The 23,509-nt window shown below is 45.1% G+C and overlaps 1 protein-coding gene across 6 annotated transcripts in view; it reads right to left on the bottom strand.

Moving 5' to 3' along the window:
- Positions 1-23,509, bottom strand: part of ARMH1 (armadillo like helical domain containing 1) — a 58,709-nt gene that overhangs the window by 897 nt on the left and 34,303 nt on the right. For all 6 annotated transcript variants that reach the window (XM_042239994.1, XM_042239990.2, XM_042240001.2 and 3 more), the window contains 3 exons: positions 446-568; positions 282-354; positions 2-131 (listed from right to left, as the gene is read on the bottom strand). In XM_042239994.1, the coding sequence (XP_042095928.1) occupies positions 2-131; positions 282-354; positions 446-568 (326 nt within the window). The remainder of the gene's footprint in view (position 1; positions 132-281; positions 355-445; positions 569-23,509) is intronic.

Here is a 23,509-nt window from a genome sequence, read left to right as displayed (position 1 = left end):
CCTCCAGCGTGAGGCTGGCCTGCCGCTGGCTGTTGCTGTGATCCGTGTTGCCCATGGCGGCCATCAGGCTGTGTATCACTCGCAGGTGCAGCATCTCCTCGGCCAGGGTCGTGTTGTGGCGCGCCAGGATCCTGGGCGGGGGTGGGGTGGTTTGGGGGTGGGGGTGGGATTCGGGCTGCGGTGGTAGGGTGGGACCCTTCGGCGACCGGAGCCCTTCCCCAGCGCCCGGGCAGCGCTGAGCCCGGCTTGCCGCATCCGCCCACCACCTGCGGCCCGCTTACCCGATGGCCTTGGCGGCCGCGGCCTGCTGCAAAAACAGCGGCAGGTGGGCGGTGAGCTCGAGGACCGACGAGTCTAGAGGAGGGAGTGGCCGTGAGACTGGGAGGAACCCGGTTCTCCCTCCTGTCCCGCCGGCGCCCACCCCCCAATCCGAGCGGATCCCTACCGCTGACGATCTGGGACTGCAGTTTGCTGGTCTCCTTGAAGGACGGTATCAGTAGCGCTACGAGGCCCTTGAGCAGCGCTGGGCACACGTCGTAGTTGACCAGGTCCTTGATCAGCTCGATGGCTGGGGAAGGCAGAGGCGCTGGAGAGGCCGGCCGCTGCACTCACGCCCCATCCCCGCAAGGAAGCACCCTCCCCCTTCTTTATTGACCTTTCGTAGCACCTCTTTCTGGCCAACAATGTGCCAGGCGTGGGGGTAGCTGGCCCTGCCCTCCTGGAACTGGTGGTTAAAGAGAGGGAGGAGGGGGCCGAGGTCTCCGGGGATTCACAGAAGCAGCTCGAGCGGGAAGAGGAAGGGTTTGAGGCTTAGAGGCTGAAAAAGCTGAAGGCCGCGCAGAGGCAGGCCCGCCTTCCGCCTTTGAGGAATCTAGCAGGTTTTGTGGAGGAGGGAGGGGTCGGGTCTTCAGAAGGAGACAGGACGGGGAAAAACAAGGGGTGAGAAGGACACAGAGCAGGTGGGTGGGGATGTGTGGCAGAAGATGAGAAAAGAGGCAAGGCTGACAGAAGTTTAGAGAAACTTTGAGTTTCTGACGAACCCTTGTCGAGGCCTAGTTTGCCCAGGCTCTGTGCTGAGCACTCTCGGTATCCCGCTGCCGCTCGCAGGCAGGGACCGACGAGGTCCGCTTTGCACCAGCACGGCGACTGTTATCCCCATTTTACATTTGAGGGGATGAGGCACAGAGGGCTAAAGCACTTACCTAGGGTACCACAGCTAGGAAGTGGTAGAAGCAAAAGGAGGGAAAGACTGGGTTAGGAAGGAGGGAGGGGACTAGACTTTATTGAGGGGACTTTCTGTAGCTACTTCCCAGTCATTCCAGCTTTGACTCAGCCTTTCGGCCAATCTGCATAGGAAGCCTACTGTGCCCCGAGACCAGTTTGGTGACAAACTGGTCCGTGGGTTGTGGGAGTACCTGGGAAGATGGCGGAGGGCGGAATATTTTTGTAAGGAAAAGGAACCAGAGGGAGACAGAGCTGGATGGTAATGCGGCGGTACGCCGGATAAACACGGCGGGTGGGGTGGGGTGCGGCGGGGCTTGCGGCGTGACAGACAGAAATGCACTCTGCCTCAGCTTGAGAGTCAGTGCCACCAGTCTCTCCATTTACTCAGAGACGCAAAGTTGTTTCCCTGATTAGCTTATTTGCATATCAAAATGCAACGTTATGTTATCTGTTTTAATGACTAAAGTTACCCGTTTTGTTTCCTTGTTAGGACATCTTACCCTGTAAGAATGGTGGTAATGATGGTTTAGTCGCCAAGTCGTGTCCGACTCCTGCGACCCCATGGACTGGAGCCCGCCAGGCTCCTCTGTCCGTGGGATTTTCCAGGCAAGAATTGCCATTTCCTTCTCCAGGGACATTCCTTCTTCCGGACCCAGGAATGGAACCCTGGTCTCCTCCATTGCAGGCTGATTCCTGCATTGGAGGCGGATTCTTTACTGACAGTTAACCAGGGAAGTAAGAACACATTTAGGGATAATTCTCTACAGTGGAAGAAAGGCTTTTGTTGGTACGCGCAAAGGCGCCACGCGTCATAAGGGAGTATCTGGGAGAATGGGCACTGATGGTAGAGAAATACATGCTTTCATGGTTCACTTTCTCTTCTGGTTACCTTTTGTGTCTTAGCAAAGACTTTTGTGAAAAAGAACGATTGAGACTGGTGGTGTGATCCTTTGAGGTTTTACTTATTTGAAGCTAAATATGTAGACTTTGTGGACTTCCTAGGTAGCTGATTGATAAGGAATCTACCTGCCAAGGAGACAGTTTCAGTCCCTGGGTGGGTAAGATCTCCTGGAAAAGGAAATGGTAACCCACTCCAGTATTCTCTTGCCTGGAAAATCCTGTGGACAGAGGAGCCTGGTGGGCTACATAGTCTATGAAGTCACAAAAGAGTCGGACTCAACAACTGAACAACAATTCCTGATGTGTAGAAATACAAGTAGGTTCTGAAAAGTAGAAGGTAGGACCAACTTGCATTAGAAGGCAGTTTCAAGTTTAAGCTGTAGTTTGGGAAATAGGCTGTCTGGTTCCCTGCCCTCAGCTGTTAAGTGAGGCTCTACAGACATTATTGGGCTTCCCTGATAGCTCAGTTGGTAAAGAATCCACCTGCAATGCAGGAGACCCCGGTTCAATTCCTGCATTGGGAAGATTTGCTGGAGAAGGGACAGGCTACCAACTCCAGTATTCTAGCCTTGAGAATTTCGTGGACTGTATAATCCATGGGGTTGCAGAGTCGGACACAACTGAGTGACTTTTTTACTTTTCTTTTTTTCTACAGAAATTATATAGCAAGCTTACTTGTGAACATAGGTGCAAAAATTCTTCACATAATATTAGCAAGTTGAATCCAGCAGTATGTAAAAAGAATAATGTGCCATCTGGGAATGCACATATATCATCTTCATAGACAAAAAAAGTTGGACAAAATTAAATCTCAATCTGATAAGACCTATCTATAGAAAGCTATAACAAACATCATACCTAATAGATGAAACATTGGAAACGTTCCCTTTTGGATGAGAAATAAGGCAACCTCCCACACTTTCCTTTCCAGGAAATCTTTAGTAAAGAGTAAAAGATAACTCATCTGAAGAGAAACCAGAGTACACTTAGCTACATTTGCCACTGTTTTCTTAACTGATTATAACTCTCCCAGGACTGGTATCTATTCCTGTACTATTATGGCCTTCTCCTCCAGGAAAATCTGTAAAAGAAAATTTTGGAAAAGATGTACTATCCTTCTCTAATCTTTGGAAGAATTTGTGTAAACCTAGAATTTTTTTTTGTTGAATGTTTGATAGAATTCTCTGAAGCTTCTGATCCTATGGAAAAGTTAATTACTGATTAATTTTCTTTAATAGTTAGAGGGCTATTTGGGTTTTCTACTTCTAAGTCTGTTTTAGTAAATTTTATTTTCTAGCTGTTTTCATCTAAATTTTCAACATATTGGAAGAAGTTTTCATTATATCATTAAAAATCATTTTAATGAATGTACCATCTATAATGATGTTACCTTTTAAATTCTTAAGATTGATATTATGGGTTTTCTTTTTTTTTTTTTTTTTGTATCAGTTCCCTTTGCCCTCATATAGCATGGAAGTAACACAGATGGATTTCATTACAAAGAGGAATCCTGATTTCAGAGAACCTGAATGCTATATAGTAGTCAGTAAGCATGCTTGCCCTTTGCTATAAATGGGGAAACTATCTTTATTTTCCAAAGCTGTTTGCCAAACAAACATCCTTGAAAATGTAGTCTGGAATGAAGAGCAGTAAGTATGTCATTTACAATATATGCAGAAATGTGAAAGACCTGTCTCTATGGGAATTGTCTCCTAGGATTATTTTTCTTCCGCTAGAAGTAATCCTTTAGCAGACATACTGGCTCTGTTCCTGAATTTCCAGGGAAAGCATTCAGTCTTTCGTTATTAAGTATGTTAGCTATAGATTTTTTTTTTTCCTGGTAGATGCCTTTTATCAAGTTGGGAAGTTCTTCTCTCTCTCTTTTCCGTTTTTTTTTTTTTTTTTTGGTTATGCCATGTGGCTTGCCGGATCTTAGTTCCCCAACCAGGGATTAAACTGAGGCCCTTGGAAACGAAAGTGTGGAGTCCTAACCACTGTCCTGCCAGGTAATACCCAGGGAAGCTCTTCTCTAGTCCTATTTTTCTGAGAATTTTTAATTACAAATGAGTGTTGAATTTTGTCACATGCATTTTCTGCACTGATTGATCTAATAATGTGATTTTTCTTCTTTAGCCTGTTAACTTGGTAGATTAAATTGGTTGATTTTGGGATATCGAACCAGCCTTGCATTGTCGGAATAAACCTTACTTGGTCTCAGCCTGTTTTTCCCAGTCACAGAATCAAAGAATTATCCTCCCAGGAGTAAAATTCTCAAGAATGTCTGATGCTACCTCTTCCAGTTCTTGGCAGTCTGGGGGCAGGCCTTCTGGGGCAGCCCTTTTCCCTTGTGGGCCAACCTGATTCAGAAACAGCTGGCCACTGCTTCTGCACTTTCTCCTGCATCCAGTTCTACTGAAGTAGTCCTTGCAATCCCAGCTATGCTTCACTCCAACCTCTGATTACTCAGGTATGGTTCTAATTTGGGATCACAGAGACAGCAACAGTGTGGAAGGAAAGCCACCAGCACACTGAGCCTCCCTGGATTCCCCCAAACACTTTTCTACTTGGACAAAAATGAAGCCTGGCATGCCTCTGGACATTTGGCAGCTCCAGCCTAGTGCCACAATCCCCAAGTCTTTCTCATTTGTTCTTTTATTGTTTGGATGAAACCTTTTCTTCCTTTCTCTTGAATTAGTGCTGCTTGGTTTTGGGGTTTGAGTAGTTATTTCCTCCTTATATCTGACTACAGGGGCCTGGTCAGCAACAGCACAGCTCTCAGTACTAGCTGGGTACTTGGCAGGCACGAGCTGGTGGCACCTTAGTGCCAGGATGCCCTGGGAAAACTGCCTCCCTGTACCTCAGAGAGTTCTTCCTGCATTGAGAAGTGATTCGGTGAACATTCAGGGTAAAAATGAATAGATGAAGATATTTCAGTGATGCTTCCCTGACCAACAATGGCATTCTCCACCCACGTGGGACCAAGCATTTCAGGAGACAAATATCTGGTTCTGTCTGTTCACTTTACACGAATGCTTGAGGCTTAACTGATTCTGTATCTGCTCCTTGATTATGCATGTAGATCCTTTACAAAATAAAAAAAAATTTATTCACTGAACCGCTTTTGATTGAGTTTTAAATTTCACAGCTGTCACTGTTTACACCCAAAGTGCAGTGCTAGTTCCTGCCCAATGTCTCCTAAAGAACCACAGCCAGTTACAACTCTGTACCCTGTACTAGTTACTCATTGTATCGGACTCATTCAGAAAGCAGAAGGAACAGGAGACCTTTGGCAGCTTTGCCTGAAGCCTGTGGTGCTGACAACATCCAACTGGCCTAAATTGACGCTGCCGTGGATTTAATACTTCTTGAGCATCTTCTCTGTGCCAGATCCCTGTGCTAGGGTTATCAGGAGGCCTAAGATAAAATCCCCGCCCTCAGGGATGACACAGTTCAATGGGGAATACCAGTAAAGAAACTGGCATTTATGATGTGTTAAAAGAGCCATGGGAACAGCTGGGCTGGTGTGAGGGCATGTTGACAGAGAGGGCATGGTGGCAGAGAACTAGCAAGGCCATGAGGAGACGAGAAGGAAGGAAGAATGTGGCGGGTACCATGTTGGATAGTGTGTGCCACCCTGGTGGCCAGGCAAGCTGGGAGGTGTGGCTGGCACACAGGGTATAACTGTGTTGGATTCCAAAACTCATATTCTTCTCCATTAAATTAAGCCCCACTGCATCCTCTTTGGTGGAGGACCAGGAAAAGAGACTGTGTGGGCACCATGAGGGAGAGATGAAGGTCAGTGTAGATGTGAGAAATACAAAGACTTGAATTACAGCAGTGGAGACAGAATGAAGGGGGAGCAGATCTGAATGATACTGAGTTAGAGTTGACTGGTCTTGTTAGAAGTTGGTTGAAGGTGGGAAGCAAGAGGAGATGATGATGACCCACATGTCTAGCCTGCGTTGATTGGGTACTTGTTTTGCTGAGACTGGACCTCAGAGAACGAAAGGTTTGGAGTAGGAATATCAGGATTCTAATTCTGAACATGGTCAGTGACATCCAAGGGGAGATGTCTAGAAGGCAAGTGAATATGAGCATCAGGTCCTCAGGCTCAGGAGAGATTTCAGCTGCACAGCACCACCCAACCACTCTGACCCTCAACCACAAAACCGAAGTAATAGTGATGCCTGCCTCATCAGCTTGTTGTGAGGACTCAATGAGGAAAGAGCTAGAGCAGTACTTAGCATATAGTTAATAACTCTATCTAAAGGTGTCATTGTTGTGCAGTCTCTAAGTCGTGTTGACTCTTTGGGACCCCATGGACTGCAGCATGCCCGGCTTCCCTGTCCTTCATTATCTCCCAGAGTTGGCTCAAACTCATGTCCATTGAGTCAGTGATGCCATCCAACCATCTCATCCTCTGTCTTCCCCTTCTCCTTTTGCCTTCAATCTTTCCCAGCAGCATGGTCTTTTCCAATGAGTCGGGTCTTCACATCAGTTGTTCAAAGTACTGGAACTTCAGCTTAAGCATCAGTCCTTCCAGCAAATATTCAGGGTTGATTTCCTTTAGGACTGACTGGTTTGATCTCTTTGCTGTCCAAGGGACTCGAGAGTTTTCTCCAGCACCACAATTTGAAGGTATCAATTCTTCGGCACTCAGCTTTCTTTATGGTCCAACTCTCACATCCATACATGACTACTTGAAAAGCCATAGCTTTGATTGTATGAACCTTTGTCGGCAGAGTGATGTCTCTGCTTTTTAATATGCTATCTAGGTTTGTCATAGCTTTTCTTCCAAAGAGCAGGCATCTTTTAATTTCATGGCTGCACTTACCATCCACAGTGATTTTGGAGCCCAAGAAAGTTAAATCTGTTACTGTTTCCACTTTTCCCCCATCTATTTGTGAGCTATTATTATTTCCTTCTTTTTTTTTTTTAAGGGGGCTACTCTCCCATCGTACTCAAACCCCTCAAGTGTATAAAATGAGACTGAAATGATTACCTTCTGACCAAGAGATGTTCCCTGGAATCTAAGCTTACTGGATTATCTTACCTTTGTATATTTGAAATGTAAATATGTACCAAAAGAACTTTGCCGTGAAAAGCAACATATTTAGTATCAGTATGCATATAACTCCCTTTAATTAAACTTTGTTGTTTTTGTTTAGTCCCTATGTTGTGTCCAACTCTTTTGCAACCTTTTAAAGAAGCCTCTTCTAAAAAAATAATAAATTAAAAAGGCCCTTCTATAGCCTGCCAGGCTCCTCTGTCCATGGGATTTCCCAGGCAAGACTACTGGAATGGGTTGCCATTTCCTGCTCCAAGAGCTATTATTTCTATCATTATACATGGTAATTAAAACCACGGGAGTGGGTGAGGTGCCACAGAACCAAAAGTAAAGAAGAGAAGACAACCTGGGATTGACTCCTAGGAGGAAAAGAAACCAATACCTAAGGGACTGGTGGAAGAACAGGAGTGTTTGAAGGGCTAAGAAGTAGAATCCAGAGAGAAAGGAGGAAGCCTGGGACAGTGTGGGTCTGGGAAGGAAGGGATCAGAGTCCTCAGGGAGGAGGATGTGATCAGGAGGGTTTGGAATTGAGAGCTCATGCCCAGTGAGGCTGAGAAGAAGCTCTGCAGGGCCCATGCCCATTAATTTGACAAGTAACACACTGGGTACCTGTCAACCACAGCGCTGGCACTGACTGAGTTGGCAGTAAACAAAACATGCAAGGAGCATGCCACCAACGCTTGAAGGAAACTGCGGTGCAAGGGGAAGGATTCCTCCAATCCAAAGAGGAACCACAGAGCCCATAGCCTGTCAGCACCGAAAGAAAGATCTGTGATCACCTGTCTGATAGATGCAGAAACCCAGAACAAAGACTTCCCCGGGGGATCTCAGTGAATAGGACACAGAGCTGTAGCAGCAGGCTTCACGTTCGTGTGTCTCAGAAATGGCACTGCATCTGGGAACTGTGGCTCTGTCAGGCAACCGTTTCCAGCGCTCTCAGCTCTGATGAAGTTGGTTTTTACAACTTTTTGCTCCTGCTGCTGCTGCGTCGCTTCAGTCGTGTCCGACTCTTTGCGGCCCCATAGACGGCAGCCCACCAGGCTCCCCCGTCCCTGGGATTCTCCAGGCAAGAACACTGGAGTGGGTTGCCATTTCCTTCTCCAATGCATGAAAATGAAAAGTGAAAGTGAAGTCGCTCAGTCGAGTCCGACTCTTAGCGACCCCATCGACTGTGCTCCTAGAGCCGGCGAAAACCAGTGTCCTGTCCTTTTCTTCACACCCAGGCAAGACTGCCACCTACTGGTCACACTTAAGAAGTCCACCTCAGTGCCATCCATACAGAGCTTTGCTTCCCTTTCTAGTAGCGCTGGGGAATGGCTAACCACTTCAGTATTCTTGCCTGAGAAATCCCAGGTACAGAGGAGCCTGGTGGGCTACACTCCATGGGGTCGCAAAAAGTTGGACTAAAGTTCACTAAAATCTTGCTTACGGAAGGTGCGGGCCAAAAAAAAATATGTCCACAAAGTTTTCAGTATGTCTCCTTTCAAGCGGTGGAGCCCAATTCTCTCCTCTCCTTGTGTGTGTGGTCAGCTTAGTGACTGCCTTCCAATGAAGACAGTAAAACAGAAGTGACATATGCAGCTTCAGAATTAGATTATAAAAGATACTGGAGCTTCCTCTTTGCTGTCTCTTGGATCACTTGCTCCAGGAGAAGCCAGCTGACATGTTGTCAGAACACTCAGGCAGCCCTATAGCAAGATCCACATGGTGAAGAACAGAGGCTTCCTGCCGACCGCCAGCACTAGCTTGCCAAGTGAGTAAGTGAGCCACCCTGGAAGTGGGTCCTCCAGGCCTGGTCACACCTTTGGGTGATGATAGCCCCAGCTGACCGCCTGACTGCAACCATATGACACACCTGGAGCCAGAACCACTCAGTTAAGCTGCTCCCAGATTTCTGATCCACAAAAACTGTGGGAGATAATAAACGTTCATCTTTTTTTTTTTAGCTACTGGATTTTAGGGTGACTTACTATATGAGCAATAGGTAATGAATATAGATGGATTGATTTAACAGCTTTTGTGGATTTCTGCAAAGTTTGACTATAACGTCTTTCATGTTGCCTTCATGGCAGCAGTTTTAAGGAATTTTCACTTGTCCTTGCCTGAGCTCTCTGAGGCTGCAGTGGCAGTGGGTAGGAGCAAGGAGGGGAGACCTGATGAGAGAACTTGCTGGAAGTCACCATGCTACATGGCCTAGACTGCCCATCCTTGAGAGAAGAGGGGGTGGGAGGGGGTTCAGCAGAGAAAGGGAGCACAAGGGCCAGAGAAGGGGGCCAATAAAGGGTAAGAAGTGGGTATGGAGGGACAGAACTTCTGAAAACTCAGAAGTTCCGGCTTCTCCCAGCTCTCTTAGGCCCTACCAATACAACCAAGAGGAGCTGCTATACACTTTAGCTTTTTTTTGTTTTTGACTGCCCTGGGTCTTCATTGTGGTGCTTGGGCCTCTCTAGTTATGATGCTCAGGCTTCGTTGCCCCACGGCATGTGGGATCTTAGTTCCCCAACCAGGGATCAAACCTGTGTTCCCTGTATTGGAAGGCAGATTCTTAACCACTGGACTACCAGGGAAGTCCTTATACTTTAAATATTTAAAGTAAACATATTTTCAGTAAGTTGGTGATTTGGTGAACTGGGCACTCAGCAAATTGGTCATCTGGCCAGTTGATTTTTGGGTAAGCATACATTTGGCAAATTAATTTACAGTGATGGGTCAGTTTCTTATTAAGTCATACATAGTAATTTTTATGATCCTAAGATAATAATTTATTTGTAACAGATACTAATATATTTACCCACACAGATATATATTTCAGATTCCCAACAGAATTAATTTCTCCTTCCAAAAAAGTTTGTGACTTTGACATTTCTCTTCTTCAGGGAGGGAGACCAGTGAGTGATGATTAAGTCCCCATCTGCCACTAATTCCTGGAATAGCAATCCTCCCTGGGAGGAAACTGCCATTTTTCACTTCAGAGTCATTATAAATGGAGATAAATTCCAGGCAGGACCACTTTGGAGAAGTCCCCCCTTAATTTTAATTTTGACTCTTTTAGGTTGAATGGGATCATTATTAAAAAAAAATACTAAAATCTTAATTCTATGGGGAAAAAAATCCTCAGAAATTAGTGGATGTAGGTGTCAGAACTTCTTCCCTGGTTATTTCTATGAGAAAGTGAATGACAGATGAGAATGGACAATCAGAGTCTGCTGCAGTGGGGACCAGAAACCCATGACTTGGTCCCAGGTTTCCTCTTCCACTCTTTGTAAGAACCTGGAAGGGCAAGGCATTCCCCACAACCTTCAAGACGGGGCTCCTGGGGCTCCCTGAACCACAGCTCCTCCCAGGGCCCCTGCATGGCTGTGGGGTAGGCGTAATGTTACAAAATCCAGCTCAGCCAGACAGACATATTTCAGGAAACTGCATGAGAATATTGAGAGAGGGAAGAAAGAGGAAGAAAGAAGCTTATCTCACCTAGACAGACATAGAGCCAGCCCCAGGTGCCACACGTCCCACTGCAGTTGTTTTAAAACTTGGTCATAAAATTATTTGATCCTCCTCCCATCAAGAGGTAGAAGCTGCTTGCTTCCCTTGAGTCTGGGCAGGAAGTGACACTATGTGACTTATGAAGCTAGGTCAAGAAATGCTATGCAGCTTTGGTCTGGAATATCTTGGAAGCTTGCTCAGGCTGCCCCCTCTCGGAATCCGGCCACTGAGCTCAGAAAAGCCTAAGCCACAGAGCTACAGGGAGAGGCCACATGAAGGTGCGCTGCAGGGCACAGGCCCAGCTCTGAGTCCCACCTTCAAGACCCAGCACAAGTCCCAGTCTGCTGGTGCAGCTCAAGGCTGGGCTAGGGCAAGGCAAGGGAGGCATCTGCCTGTGCTGCAAAATTGAAGGGAGGGGCCAAAACCCAGTAACCAAGAAAGACACTTTTGAATGCAATTAAAAAATGAGTGCAAGGGGTTTCCCTGGTTGTCCAGTGGTTAAGAATCCGCCTCCCAGTGCAGGGGACGAGGGGTTGATCCCTGATCAGCAAACTAAGATCCCACAAAGCTGAGGAGCACTAACTCCTTAAACTGCAAGTGGAGAGGCCCTCAAGCCACAGTGACTGAGCCCCTGTGCTCCAGAACTTGTGCTCTGCAGCAAGAGAAGCCACCACAGTGAGAAACCTGTGAACTTCAGTGAAGACCCAGTGCAGCCCAAAAAAAAAAAAAAAAAAAAAAGCAAAACAATTTATGATGAACAACCTATCAGCATGTTTTTATATAAAGGGTTTCCCTGGTGGTACAGTGGATGACCTGCCAATGTAGGGGACACAGGTTCAATCCCTGGTCTGGGAAGATCCCACATGCTGCAGAGCAAGTCCTTGTGCCCCAACTACTGAGCCTGTGCTCTAAAGCCCACCAGCTGCGACTGCTGAAGCCTATGTGCCTGACACTTGAGCTCCAAAACAGAAGTCACCGCAATGAGAAGCCTGCACACTGCAACGAAGACCCCCGCTTGCTGCAACTAGAGAAAACTGCGCAGCAACGAAGACCCAAGCCCAAGTCCAAGTGAAGTCGCTCAGTTGTGTCCAACTCTTTGCGACCCCATGGACTGCAGCCTACCATGCTCCTCCGTCCATGGGATTTTCCAACCAAGAGTACTGGAGGGGATTGCCATTTCCTTCTCCAGAGGATCTTCCTGACCCAGGGATCAAATCTGGGTCTCCTGCATTGTAGGCAGACGCTTTACCATCTGAACCACAAGGGAAGTCCAACACAATGAAAACCCAGTGCAACCAAAAATAAAAACAAAAACAAAACAAAAAAAACAGCTTCAGTAAGAGTGTCACAATGGAGCCACACTGGAGCCTGAGAGATAAGGAAAAATCAGTGATGCTCTCTAGCTTCACTCTAGTCCCTGTTGTGGCCCCCGCTGTCTTTCAGCTGAGGCCCTGGATATCATGGAGCAGAGATCTCTGTTCCATCACCTTCAAATTCCTGACCTACATAATATGTGACAATAAAATAGTGATCATTTACGACACTAAGATTGGGGTGGCTTGTTATAAGAAGTAGGTAACCAGAATACCCATCCTCTGCCTGAGAATCTTACCATTTCCTATCTTCCTTCTCTTTTCCCTCTTCTGAACCCTGTGCCTTGTTCCTAAGAACTCTCAGAAAGAGTCACTTAAGACACATAGCCTCCATGTAGCCATTTAGGCTGAAAAAACTAGGTATTTCAAATTCTATTCCCATTATCATGACTGTTAGTACAAATTAGGGTATACACAATTCAGTCATCTCAATTTATTCGGTTCAACAAATATTTAAGAGCTTACTCTTGCCAGCACCCTTTAGGCATTAGGGATACAACGGTAAACAGAGAAGATGAAGTCTCAGCTCTTCTGGAATGGACTTTCTAACAGAGGACAGATAATAAATAAATGAGATCATTTTTGAAGGAGATAAATGCTATGATGTAAGATGATGGAGAAAGACCTAGAGGGATGGTGGGAAGGAACGGGGAAGCTCAGAGAGAGTGGTTGGAAGGCCTCTCTCAGAAGTGACGTCTGAGATGACCCTTGAAATTTGAGAAGCTGACCATCAATTCAAGGCCTAAGGCTCTGCAAGCCATGGCAAGTATACAGTTCAGGCCAGGTGCAATGGAAAGCTAAGGAGTGATGTTGCCTAATTTATGTTTTAAAATGACAGTGACTGTAGTAGGTGAATGGACTGCAGGGGCCCAGAATGGAAGCAGAAAGATAAACTAGGAGACAGTGAGAGAGTCAAACAACACCCAGTTGTGGACATGACTGGTGATGGAAGTAAAGTCCGATGCTGTAAAGAGCAACATTGCATAGGAACCTGGAATGTTAGGTCCATGAATCAAGGTAAACTGGAAGTGGTCAAATAGAAGTTGACAAGAGTGAACATCAACACTTTAGGAATCAGCGAACTAAAATAGACTAGAATGGGTGAATTTAACTCAGATGAGCATTCTATCTACTACTGTGGGCAAGGATCCCTTAGAAGAAATGGAGTAGCCATCATAGTCAACAAAAGAGTCTGAAATGCAGAACTTGGATGCAATCTCAAAAACGACAGAATGATCTCTGTTCATTTCCAAGGCAAATCATTCCATATCACAGTAATCCAAGTCGATGCCCTGACCTGAAGAAGCTGAAGATGAATGGTTCTATGAAGACCTGCAAGACCTTCTAGAACTAACACCCCCAAAGGATGTCCTTTTCATTATAGGGGACTGGAATGCAAAAGTAGGAAGTCAAGAAATACCTGATGAAAGAAAGTGAAAAGTGAAGTCGCTCAGTCATGTCCAACTCTTTTCGACCCCATGGACTGTAGCCCACCAGACTCCTCTATCCATGGAATTTTCTAGGCAACAGTACTGGAGTGGGTTGCTGTTTCCTTCTCCAGGGGATCTTCCCAACCCAAGGATCGAACCTGGGTCTCCCGCATTGCAGACAGATGCTTTACTGTCTGAACCACCAGGGAAAGCCAACCAACTCTTTGTGACCCCAAGGGCTATACAGTCCATGGGATTCTCCAGGCCAGAATACTGGAGTGGGTAGCCGTTCCCTTCTCCAGGGGATCTTTCCAACCCAGGGATCAAACCCAGGTGCAGGTGGATTCTCTACGAGCTGAGCCACAAGGGAAGCCCTAGAAATACTTGGAGTAACAGGCAAATTTGACCTTGGAGTACAGAATGAAGCAGGGCAAAGGCTAACAGAGTTCTGCCAAGAGAACACACTGGTCATAGCAAACACCCTCTTCCAACAACACAAGAAGACTCTACACATGAAGATCACCAGATGGTCAATGCCGAAATCAGACTGATTATATTCTTTGCAGCCAAAGATGGAGAAACTCTATACAGTCAGCAAAAACAAAACTGGGAGCTGACTGTGGCTCAGATCATAAACTCCTTATTGCCAAATTCAGACTTAAATTTCAGAAAGTAGGGAAAAACACTAGACCATTCAGGTATGACCTAAATCAAATCCCTTACAATTATACAGTGAAAGTGAGAAATAGATTCAAGGGATTAGATTTGATAGACAGAGTGCCTGAAGAACTATGGACAGAGGTTCGTGACATCGTACAGGAGACAGGGGTCAAGACCATCCCCAAGAAAAAGAAATGCAAAAGGCAAAATGGTTGTCTGAGGAGGCCTTACAAATAGCTGAGAAAAGAAGAGAAGCGAAAGGCAAAGGAGAAAAGGAAAGATATATCCATTTGAATGTAGAGTCCCAAAGAATAGCAAGGAGAGATAAGAAAGCCTTCCTCTGTGATCAGTGCAAAGAAATAGAGGAAAACAATAGAATGTGAAAGACTAAAGATCTCTTCAAGAAAATTAGAGATACTAAGGGATACTAACAGATCTTCAAAACCTAGATAGTCATGATGGTGTGATCACTCACCTAGAGCCGGACATCCTAGAATTCAAAGTCAAGTGGGCCTTAGGAAAAATCACTATGAACAAAGCTAGTGCAGGTGATGGAATTCCAGTTGAGCTATTTCAAATCCTGAAAGATGATGCTGTAAAGGTGTTGCACTCAATATGCCAGCAAATTTGGAAAACTCAGCAGTGGCCACAGGACTGGAAAAGGTCAGTTTTCATTCCAATCCCAAAGAAAGGCAATGCCAAAGAATGCTCAAACTACCGCACAATTGCACTCATCTCACACGCTAGTAAAGTAATGCTCAAAATTCTCCAAGCCAGGCTTCAACAGTGCATGAACAATGAACTTAGAAAAGGCAGAGGAACCAGAAGTCAAATTGCCAACATCTATTGCATCATCAAAAAAGCAAGAGAGTTCCAGAAGACATCTATTTATGCTTTATTGACTATGCCAAAGCCTTTGACTGTCAAAGCCTTTGACTGTGTGGATCAAAACAAACTGTGGAAAATTCTTAAAGAAATGAGAATACCAGACCACCTGACCTGCCTCTTGAGAAATCTGTATGCAGGCCAGGAAGCAACAGTTAGGACTGGACAAGGAACAACAGATTAGTTCCAAATTGGGAAAGGAGTATGTCAAGGCTGTATATTGTCACCCTGCTTATTTAACTTATATGCAGAGTACACCATGAGAAACACTGGGCTGGATGAAGCACAAGCTGGAATCAAGATTGCTGAAAGAAATATCAATAAACTCAGATACACAGATGACACCACCATTATGCAGAAAGTGAAGAACTAAAGAGCCGTCTGATGAAGGTGAGAGAGGAGAATGAAAAAGTTGGCTTAAAAGTCAACATTCAGAAAACTAAGATCATGGCATCTGGTCCCATTGCTTCATGGCAGATAGTGGGGAAACAATGGAAACAGAGAGAATTTATTTTGAGGGCCTCCAAAATCACTGCAGATGGTGACTGCAGCCATGAAGTTAAAAGATGCTTGCTCCTTGGAAGAAAAGTTATGACCAACCTAGACACCATATTAAAAAGCAGAGACATTACTTTGCCAACAAAGGTCCATCTGGTCAAAGCTATGGTTTTTCTAGTATTCATGTCTGGATGTGAGAGTTGGACTACAAAGAAAGCTGAGTGCCAAAGAATTTATGCTTTTGAACTGTGGTGTTGGAGAAGACTCCCTTGGACTGCAAGGAGATCCAAACAGTCCATCCTAAACGAAATCAGTTCTGAATATTCATTGGAAGGACTGATCTGTAGCTGAAACTCCAATACTTTGGCCATCTGATGGGAAGAAATGACTCATTGGAAAAGACCCTGATGCTGGGAATATTGAAGGCAGAAGGGGACAACAGAGGATGAGATGGTTGGATGGCATCACGGGAGTTGGTGATGGACAGGGAGGCCTGGTATGCTGCAGTCCATGGGGTTGCAAAGAGTCGGACATGACTGAGCAACTGAACTGAACTGAATTGACAGAGCAAATTCCTAGGCAGGTTGAGAGGAAGTACAGGGTCCTCGAGGAGGAGAAAACGGTCTGGGGCTCTCAAGGAGGAGATAGGGGTCTGGAATTCTCAAGGAGGAGGAAAGGACAAAAGTTTTTTCCTACATTCCTTAGTAAGGATTATATAACAATAATGTATCCTGCTTGGGGACATGTTTCTCCTTCTGGAAAACCTTCTGACTAATCCTGTTATCTTAAAATGTATATTATGGGAGTGGGTCTAGTAAGGTCTTTACAACCTTGAGACATTCTTTTGCTTTATTGTAATAACCAATTAAAAAGTATATAATTTCCTTGCTAAGACTAGGGATTGGGGCACTCTCTGTCCCCTTCTGATGTCTGTGTCAGAAGTTTTATCTGTCCCTTTCTCACTTTAATAAAACTCTGCTACACAAAAGCTCTTGAGTGATTAAGCCTGGTCCCTGGTCCCGAAGTGAAATCTTCTTCTTTGGAGATCACAAATCTGACACCATTCACTGTAAATCATCATCTTGGGTACTCATCCGGGATCTTCAGAACAAGGTAAGAACACTCAGAGCTCTAGACTCTCTGCTTTCTCAGTATACACATTTTCTGCTTTACTTTACTAACTCTACAGCGTGCCTGTGTGAACGAATGACACGCCCTGCTTAAAGCAAGTGATGAGCCCTGCTCTGTGGTTTTGCGGTGCCTCCTAATGACTGAAGGCAGCCCCAGAAAGGAGAACTCTGTTGGGAGATTAATCCAACCTGCCAATGCCAAGAGATACCCAAGGTCCCTGTGAGGAGAGCTGCCAGAAATGGGTGAAGCTTGTGGACCGAACTTTCCTTTCGCAGTCACCTTTTCCTGGTCTCTTTGACCATTTCGTAATTGCTTGGGGAATTAGAACTGCTAACCTAATCTGTCGGATTAGGACTTTCAAGGGACTTGTGATCCATGCTGTTACTATGTACTTTTACTTACAACCCCATGTATGGAAGCGCCTAGCCTTGCTAGGAGCCAAAAATTACAAGAGCCCATTTGGGAGTGAGGCAGAGCTCTAGCTCCAGGAATGTCTCTCAGGCTAGAGGTCTCTCTCTTGGCTGCCTGCCTCAGGGGCCAGCAACCTAAAAGTGAGTCTTTGTTATGGCTGTGCCTCCGATCTATGTGGATAGAAGCACTGCTGGTGATCATAAGGTTTTTGAGGACACAGGTTGGGAACTGCAGGATCTGGTCAGATTGAAAGTGCAATGGGCGTCTTCCTATGGTAGCACTAGCTCTTAGTGGACCAGAGGAGGCTCTTCAGTGGCTTTTGTCCCAACTCCTTAGATATTCTTTCTGTGGAATCTGTTGGAATGAACTGGAAGGACTGACTCTAATAACTCAAGGACAAAAATAACTTTTTCCTCACTGGCCAGCCCTTCACCATCTCTTTTGCTATCACTTATACTGGTGCGGTGATGCTTGGAAGGAACATGTTGGTTTTATGTTTGTACCGGTTTTATTGTGGTCAGGAATATACTCAGGGTCATGCACAGGCACTCAGGAGATGAATGTTTCTCCCAGCAGCCTTAGCTTGGGAGGCATTCTGGAAGGTCACTCTGATTGCACCCCAGGTGGCAACAGAGGTAAGCAAGGTTTTAATGGTGAGGAACGGGATGTCAGTCAGGGATGCTATCAGGTCTACCCCTGGCGCAGCTCCACCCCATCTCGGTGGTAGAGCCAGGGGGGACGAGTATGGTGCCTGCATTGGTAAGGGACAGACTAAGTCCGACCAGGGAAGGAAAGCTTCGGTGTAAAGTCTGTCTATACCCCCATCTAGAGCAGGGAGGGATACCTCCGGTAGAAAGATGCACTGGTCGTTTTTTTTCTCTCTTACAGATGGTAGCTAACAATTCCAGCCTCACTCCTTTGAACTGTATCTTGAAAAACTGGGACAAGTTTGATCCCCAGAGTTTAAAAAAGACTTGCCTGATCTTCTGTGATACTGAATGGCCACGGTATCCATTGGAGGATGGTGAATGGTGGCTGGTTGGAGGGTCTCTTAATTATAATACTGTTTTACAATTTGAATTGTTCTGTAGAAAAGAAGGGAAATGGATAGAAGTAGCATATATGTTGCCCTTCTCTCTGCGAGACATGGCGGACTTATGTCCTAAGGGTATAGATTTGGATATGAAACCTTCAGCTTCCTCTGGTCCTCCTACTTTGCCGCCATACCCGAGGCTCCAAACTGAGCAAATTGAAAGTCAGGGAACACCCCCAGGAAGGGTTGCCTTGGTCTCAGTAAAAGCCCAAACTGAGATTCAGACCACCCATTTAGAGTTCCAAACAACCCCAAGGGCCTCACCAGCAACCTATAGCATATCTGAGCAGAGAATTAGATGTAGTGTCACCTGGGTGGCCACACTAAGTATAATCACGGCAACTGCTTTATTAACACTTGAAGCTCTCAAAATAATCAGTGGGTGAAATCTTACTGTACTGACTTCTCATGATGTGAGTGGAATCTTAAACTCTAAGGTTAATACTTGGATGACAGACAGTAGGCTTTTTAAATATCAGTCATCGCTGTTAGAAGGACCAATAACTAAGCTTAAAGTTTGTGGAAACTTAAATCCTGCCACTTTCCTCCCTGAGAAAGAAAATGAAACACCTGATCATGATTGTTCCCAATTTCTAACTTTAAACTATGCAGCTCAGGAGGATCTGATGGATACCCCATTAGACAATCCTGACATGGAAATATTTACAGATGGCAGTTCTTTTGTCTGGGATGGGAAGTGTAAAGCAGGTTATGCCATGGTGATGGCTGAACAGGTTTTAGAAGCAAAATCTCTCCCCCAGGAAATGAGTGCTCAGCTAGCAGAGCTTGTGGCTCTGACCCGAGCTCTAGAGTTAAGCAAAGGGCAGCAAGTAAATATCTACACTGATTCTAGGTATGCTTATTTGACTTCACAGGCTCATGCTGCAATATGGAAAGAAAGACAGTTTAAAATGGCAACAGGAGAACCTATTAAGCATTTCAGAGAAATTGAGAGACTTTTAATGGTATATATTGTTCTAAAGAAGTAGCTGTTATCCATTGAAAAGGGCACAGCAGGGATGGGAGTAAAGCAGCCTAAGGTAATCAGCTGACTGACTGTCAAGCCAGAAAGGCGGTGCTTTGTGAAACCGCCTCACTGCAGACGCCTTTGATCTGAACAGGTCCTGTGGAACAGGAAAAACCACAATATACTAAGGAAGAATTTAAAAGATATGAGAAAAGAGGAGCAAAGATTACCGATAAAGGATGGTTACAGTCCAAGGATGGATGATTAATAATTCCTGAAAATGCTCAATGGAAAATTCTTAAGGGTTTATACCAGAGTTTTCATTTAGGTGTTGAGAGTACTTACCAGATGGCTTCTCGTTTGTTTGAAGGTGGAAGTGTAATGAAAACTTTAAAGAACATTATCAAAAGATGTGAGGTTTGTCAGAAAAATAACTCAAACACTGAAAAGCTAGCAAAATCTGGGTGGAAAATATCCTGGAGAGGACGAAGTGGAAGTGGAAAATATCCTGGAGAGGACTAGGAAATTGGTTTTACTTATATGCCAAAAGCTAATGGGTATTCTTACTTACAGGTTTGGGTGGATTCTTGCTTACTGGATGGATCGAGGCTTTTCCCTGTCATAGTGAACAGGCTAAGGAGGTTATATGAATTTTAATCCATGAAATTTTTCCCAGGTTTGGGCTGCCGCAGAGCCTTCAGAGTGACAGTGGCTCAGCCTTTAAAGCTGCTGTAACTCAGGGGGTGTCAAAAGCTCTAGGAATAGAATATTACTTACACTGTTTCTGGAGACCCCAATCCTCAGGAAAGGTTGAAAAAGCTAATGACATTATTAAGAGACATCTGCGCAAATTAACTCAAGCGATGCAGGACAATTGGCTTAAAGTTCTACCCATAGCTTTAATGAGGGCTTGAACTGCTCCCCAAAAGGAGGAACTGTCCCCCTTTGAATATATTTATGGAAGACCTTTCTTACGCACAGACATTGTTATAGACCCTTAAGCCTTGGAATTAGCTAATTATGTAACTCAGCTCTCAGCTTTTCAACAGGCATTAATGGAACTCTGGGAGGTGACTCCTGACCCAGTCTCTGAGTCAAGCAAGCCTCTCTTTGAGCCAGGAACTGAGGCCCTGATAAAAACATTGGGATCTGGGGGCCAATCCCTCGAGCCCCTCTGGGAAGGCCCTTGCCAGGTTATTCTTTCTTTTCCCACAGCAGTCAAAGTGCCAGGAATTGATTTGTGGGTACATCACACTCGAGTTAAGAGGTGGCACCCTGGCCAGAACTAAATGATGTCATTTTATGTCTTTACTTGCTATGGTCTGGCTTTGTACTTTTCAAATGGGCCTGATAATCTATGTCCGCCTGCTTCTGCTGACTCCAAAAATCCTGGGTCTGCCGTTTGATCCTCAAGATAATGCCTTCCTGTCCTGGGCTCACTCCTATGCTGCGTCCCACGGTCGGTCTAACTGCTGGGTCTGCGGAGCACTCCCCTCTTCATCAGTGGCAGGCTTCCTGTGTGGGTTTCTCCACTTCAAGGAAAGGACTTCCTCCAACTCTGAAGATGCCTTCACCAACAACAGTCATATGTCATGCCTCTTGATCTGCTGACATCTAACAGTCCTAAGAGGGACTGGTATAACATGTTGTACCTTAACTATGGACATAATGTGACTTTTGATTTTAATTAAGTTTTAACTTGGCTTAATGACTATTTTGCCTTATATCTGTAACTGCAAAACAGTTTGTTTCTAACTGTCTGAAAGCTTTTAAGTTACAAACGGTTGTCCAGGCTCCTGTGAGTGCCGCAGCCACCTCCAACTATTACTTGGGGCCCCTGGATCAGAGACTCTCAATATGAGGGTTAGGAGAATATGTTGCCTCAACAATTTAGGGATGGAAGGAAGTAGTTATGGAACGAAATGACGCTCCTTTCCCTTGGCAACATAATTCTCCTAAAAGAAAAGGGGGAATGAGAGAGTCAATTCCTAGGCAGATTGAGAAGTCCAGGGTCCCCAAGGAGGAGAAAGGGGTCTGGGGCTCTCAAGGAGGAGATAGGGGTCTGGAATTCTCAAGGAGGAGGAAAGGACAAAAGTTTTTTCCTACATTCCTTAGTAAGGATTATATAACAATAATGCCCTGCTTGAGGACATGTTTCTCCTTCCGTAACACCTTCTGACTAATCCTATTATCTTAAAATGTATATTATGGGAGTGGGTCTAGTAAGGTTTTTACAACCTTGAGACATTCTTTTGCTTTATTGTAATAACCAATTAAAAAGTATATAATTTCCTTGCTAAGACTAGGGATTGGGGCACTCTCCCTCCCCTGCTGATGTCGACATCAGAAGCTTTGTCTGTCCCTTTCTCACTTTAATAAAACTCTACTTCACAAAAACCTTTTGAGTGATCAATCCTGGTCCCTGGTCCCAAAGTGAAATTTTCTTCTTTAGTGATCACAAATCTGACACCATTCACCATAAGCTATCAACAGGATGGTGGGTTAGCCTAGGTGATCACAGTGGGAACAGAGAAGGTAAGTGGAGGCAGAGCCTTGAGGACTTGACAAGGATGGAATGGGTGGGAGGTGAGAGAAAGTTGGTCATCTGGTATCAGTCCTATACTTTTTCTTGAGCAATTGGGTTGGTGGTGGTAGCTTTTACTGAAAACAGGAGAAAGAACAAGTTTGGGGAAGGAAATAAGACAGGAGGGAAGAGGGCAGGGCACAACTTTTAAAGGATGACATGGATGTTGAGAAAAACAGGATTCGACAAGAGCTGGTTAGACTCTACTAGGCCCAAGATGGTGAAAGATTCAACTTCCAATAGACTTTGAGCTTTATTATACACTCATTGTAATACATTCAGTTCAGTTCAGTTCAGTCGCTCAGTCGTGTCCGACTCTTTGCGACCCCATGAATCGCAGCACGCCAGGCCTCCCTGTCCATCACCAACTCCCGGAGTTCACTCAAACTCACGTATATCAAGTCGGTGATGCCCTCCAGCCATCTCATCCTCTGTTGTCCCCTTCTCCTCCTGCCCCCAATCCCTCCCAGCATCAGAGTCTTTTCCAATAAGTCAACTCTTCACATGAGTTGGCCAAAGTACTGGAGTTTCAGCTTTAGCATCATTCCTTCCAAAGAACACCTAGGACTGATCTCCTTTAGAATGGACTGGTTGGATCTCCTTGCAGTCCAAGGGACTCTCAAGAGTCTTCTCCAACACCACAGTTCAAAAGCATCAATTCTTCGGCGTTCAGGTTTCTTCACAGTCCAACTCTCACATCCATACATGACCACTGGAAAAACCATAGCCTTGACTAGATGGACCTTTGTTGGCAAAATAACGTCTCTCTGCTTTTCAACATGCTGTCTGGGTTGGTCATAACTTCCCTTCCAAGGAGTAAGCGTCTTTTAATTTCATGGCTGCAATCACTATCTGCAGTGATTTTGGAGCCCCAAAAAATAAAGTCTGACACCGTTTCCACTGTTTCCCCATCTATTTCCTATGAAGTGATGGGACTAGGTGCCATGATCTTCGTTTTCTGAATGTTGAGCTTTAAGCCAACTTTTTCACTCTCCTCTTTCACTTTCATCAAGAGGCTTTTTAGTTCCTCTTCACTTTCTGCCATAAGGGTGGTGTCATCTGCATATCTGAGCTTATTGATATTTCTCCTGGCAGTCTTGATTCCAGCTTGTGTTTCTTCCAGCCCAGCGTTTCTCATGATGTACTCTGCATATAAGTTAAATAAGCAGGGTGACAAGATACAGCCTTGACATACTCCTTTTCCTATTTGGAACCAGTCTATTGTTCCATTTCCAGTTCTAACTGTTGCTTCCTGACCTGCGTATAGGTTTCTTAAGAGGCAGGTCTGGTATTTCCATCTCTTGAAGAATTTTCCACAGTTTATTATGATCCACACAGTTAAAGGCTTTGGCATAGTCAATAAAGCAGAAATAGATGTTTTTCTGGAACTCTCTTGCTTTTCGATGATCCAGCGGATGTTGGCAATTTGATCTCTGGTTCCTCTGCCTTTTCTAAAACCAGCTTGAACATCTGGAAGTTCATGGTTCACCTATTGCTAAAGCCTGGCTTGGAGAATGTTGAGCATTACTTTACTAGCATGTGAGATGAGTGCAATTGTGCGGTAGTTTGAGCATTCTTTGCATTGCCTTTCTTTGGGATTGGAATGAAAACTGACCTTTTCCAGTCCTGGGGCCACTGCTGAGTTTTCCAAATTTGCTGGCATATCGAGTGTAGCACTTTCACAGCATCATCTTTCAGGATTTGAAATAGCTCAGCTGGAATTCCATCACCTCCACTAGCTTTGTTTATAGTGATGCTTTCTAAGGCCCACTTGACTTCACATTCCAGGATGTCCGGCTGTA

The sequence above is a fragment of the Ovis aries genome, chromosome 1, assembly GCF_016772045.2.
Source record: "Ovis aries strain OAR_USU_Benz2616 breed Rambouillet chromosome 1, ARS-UI_Ramb_v3.0, whole genome shotgun sequence".
Lineage (NCBI taxonomy): Eukaryota > Metazoa > Chordata > Mammalia > Artiodactyla > Bovidae > Ovis > Ovis aries.
This window is presented reverse-complemented; position numbering and strand designations above follow the sequence as displayed.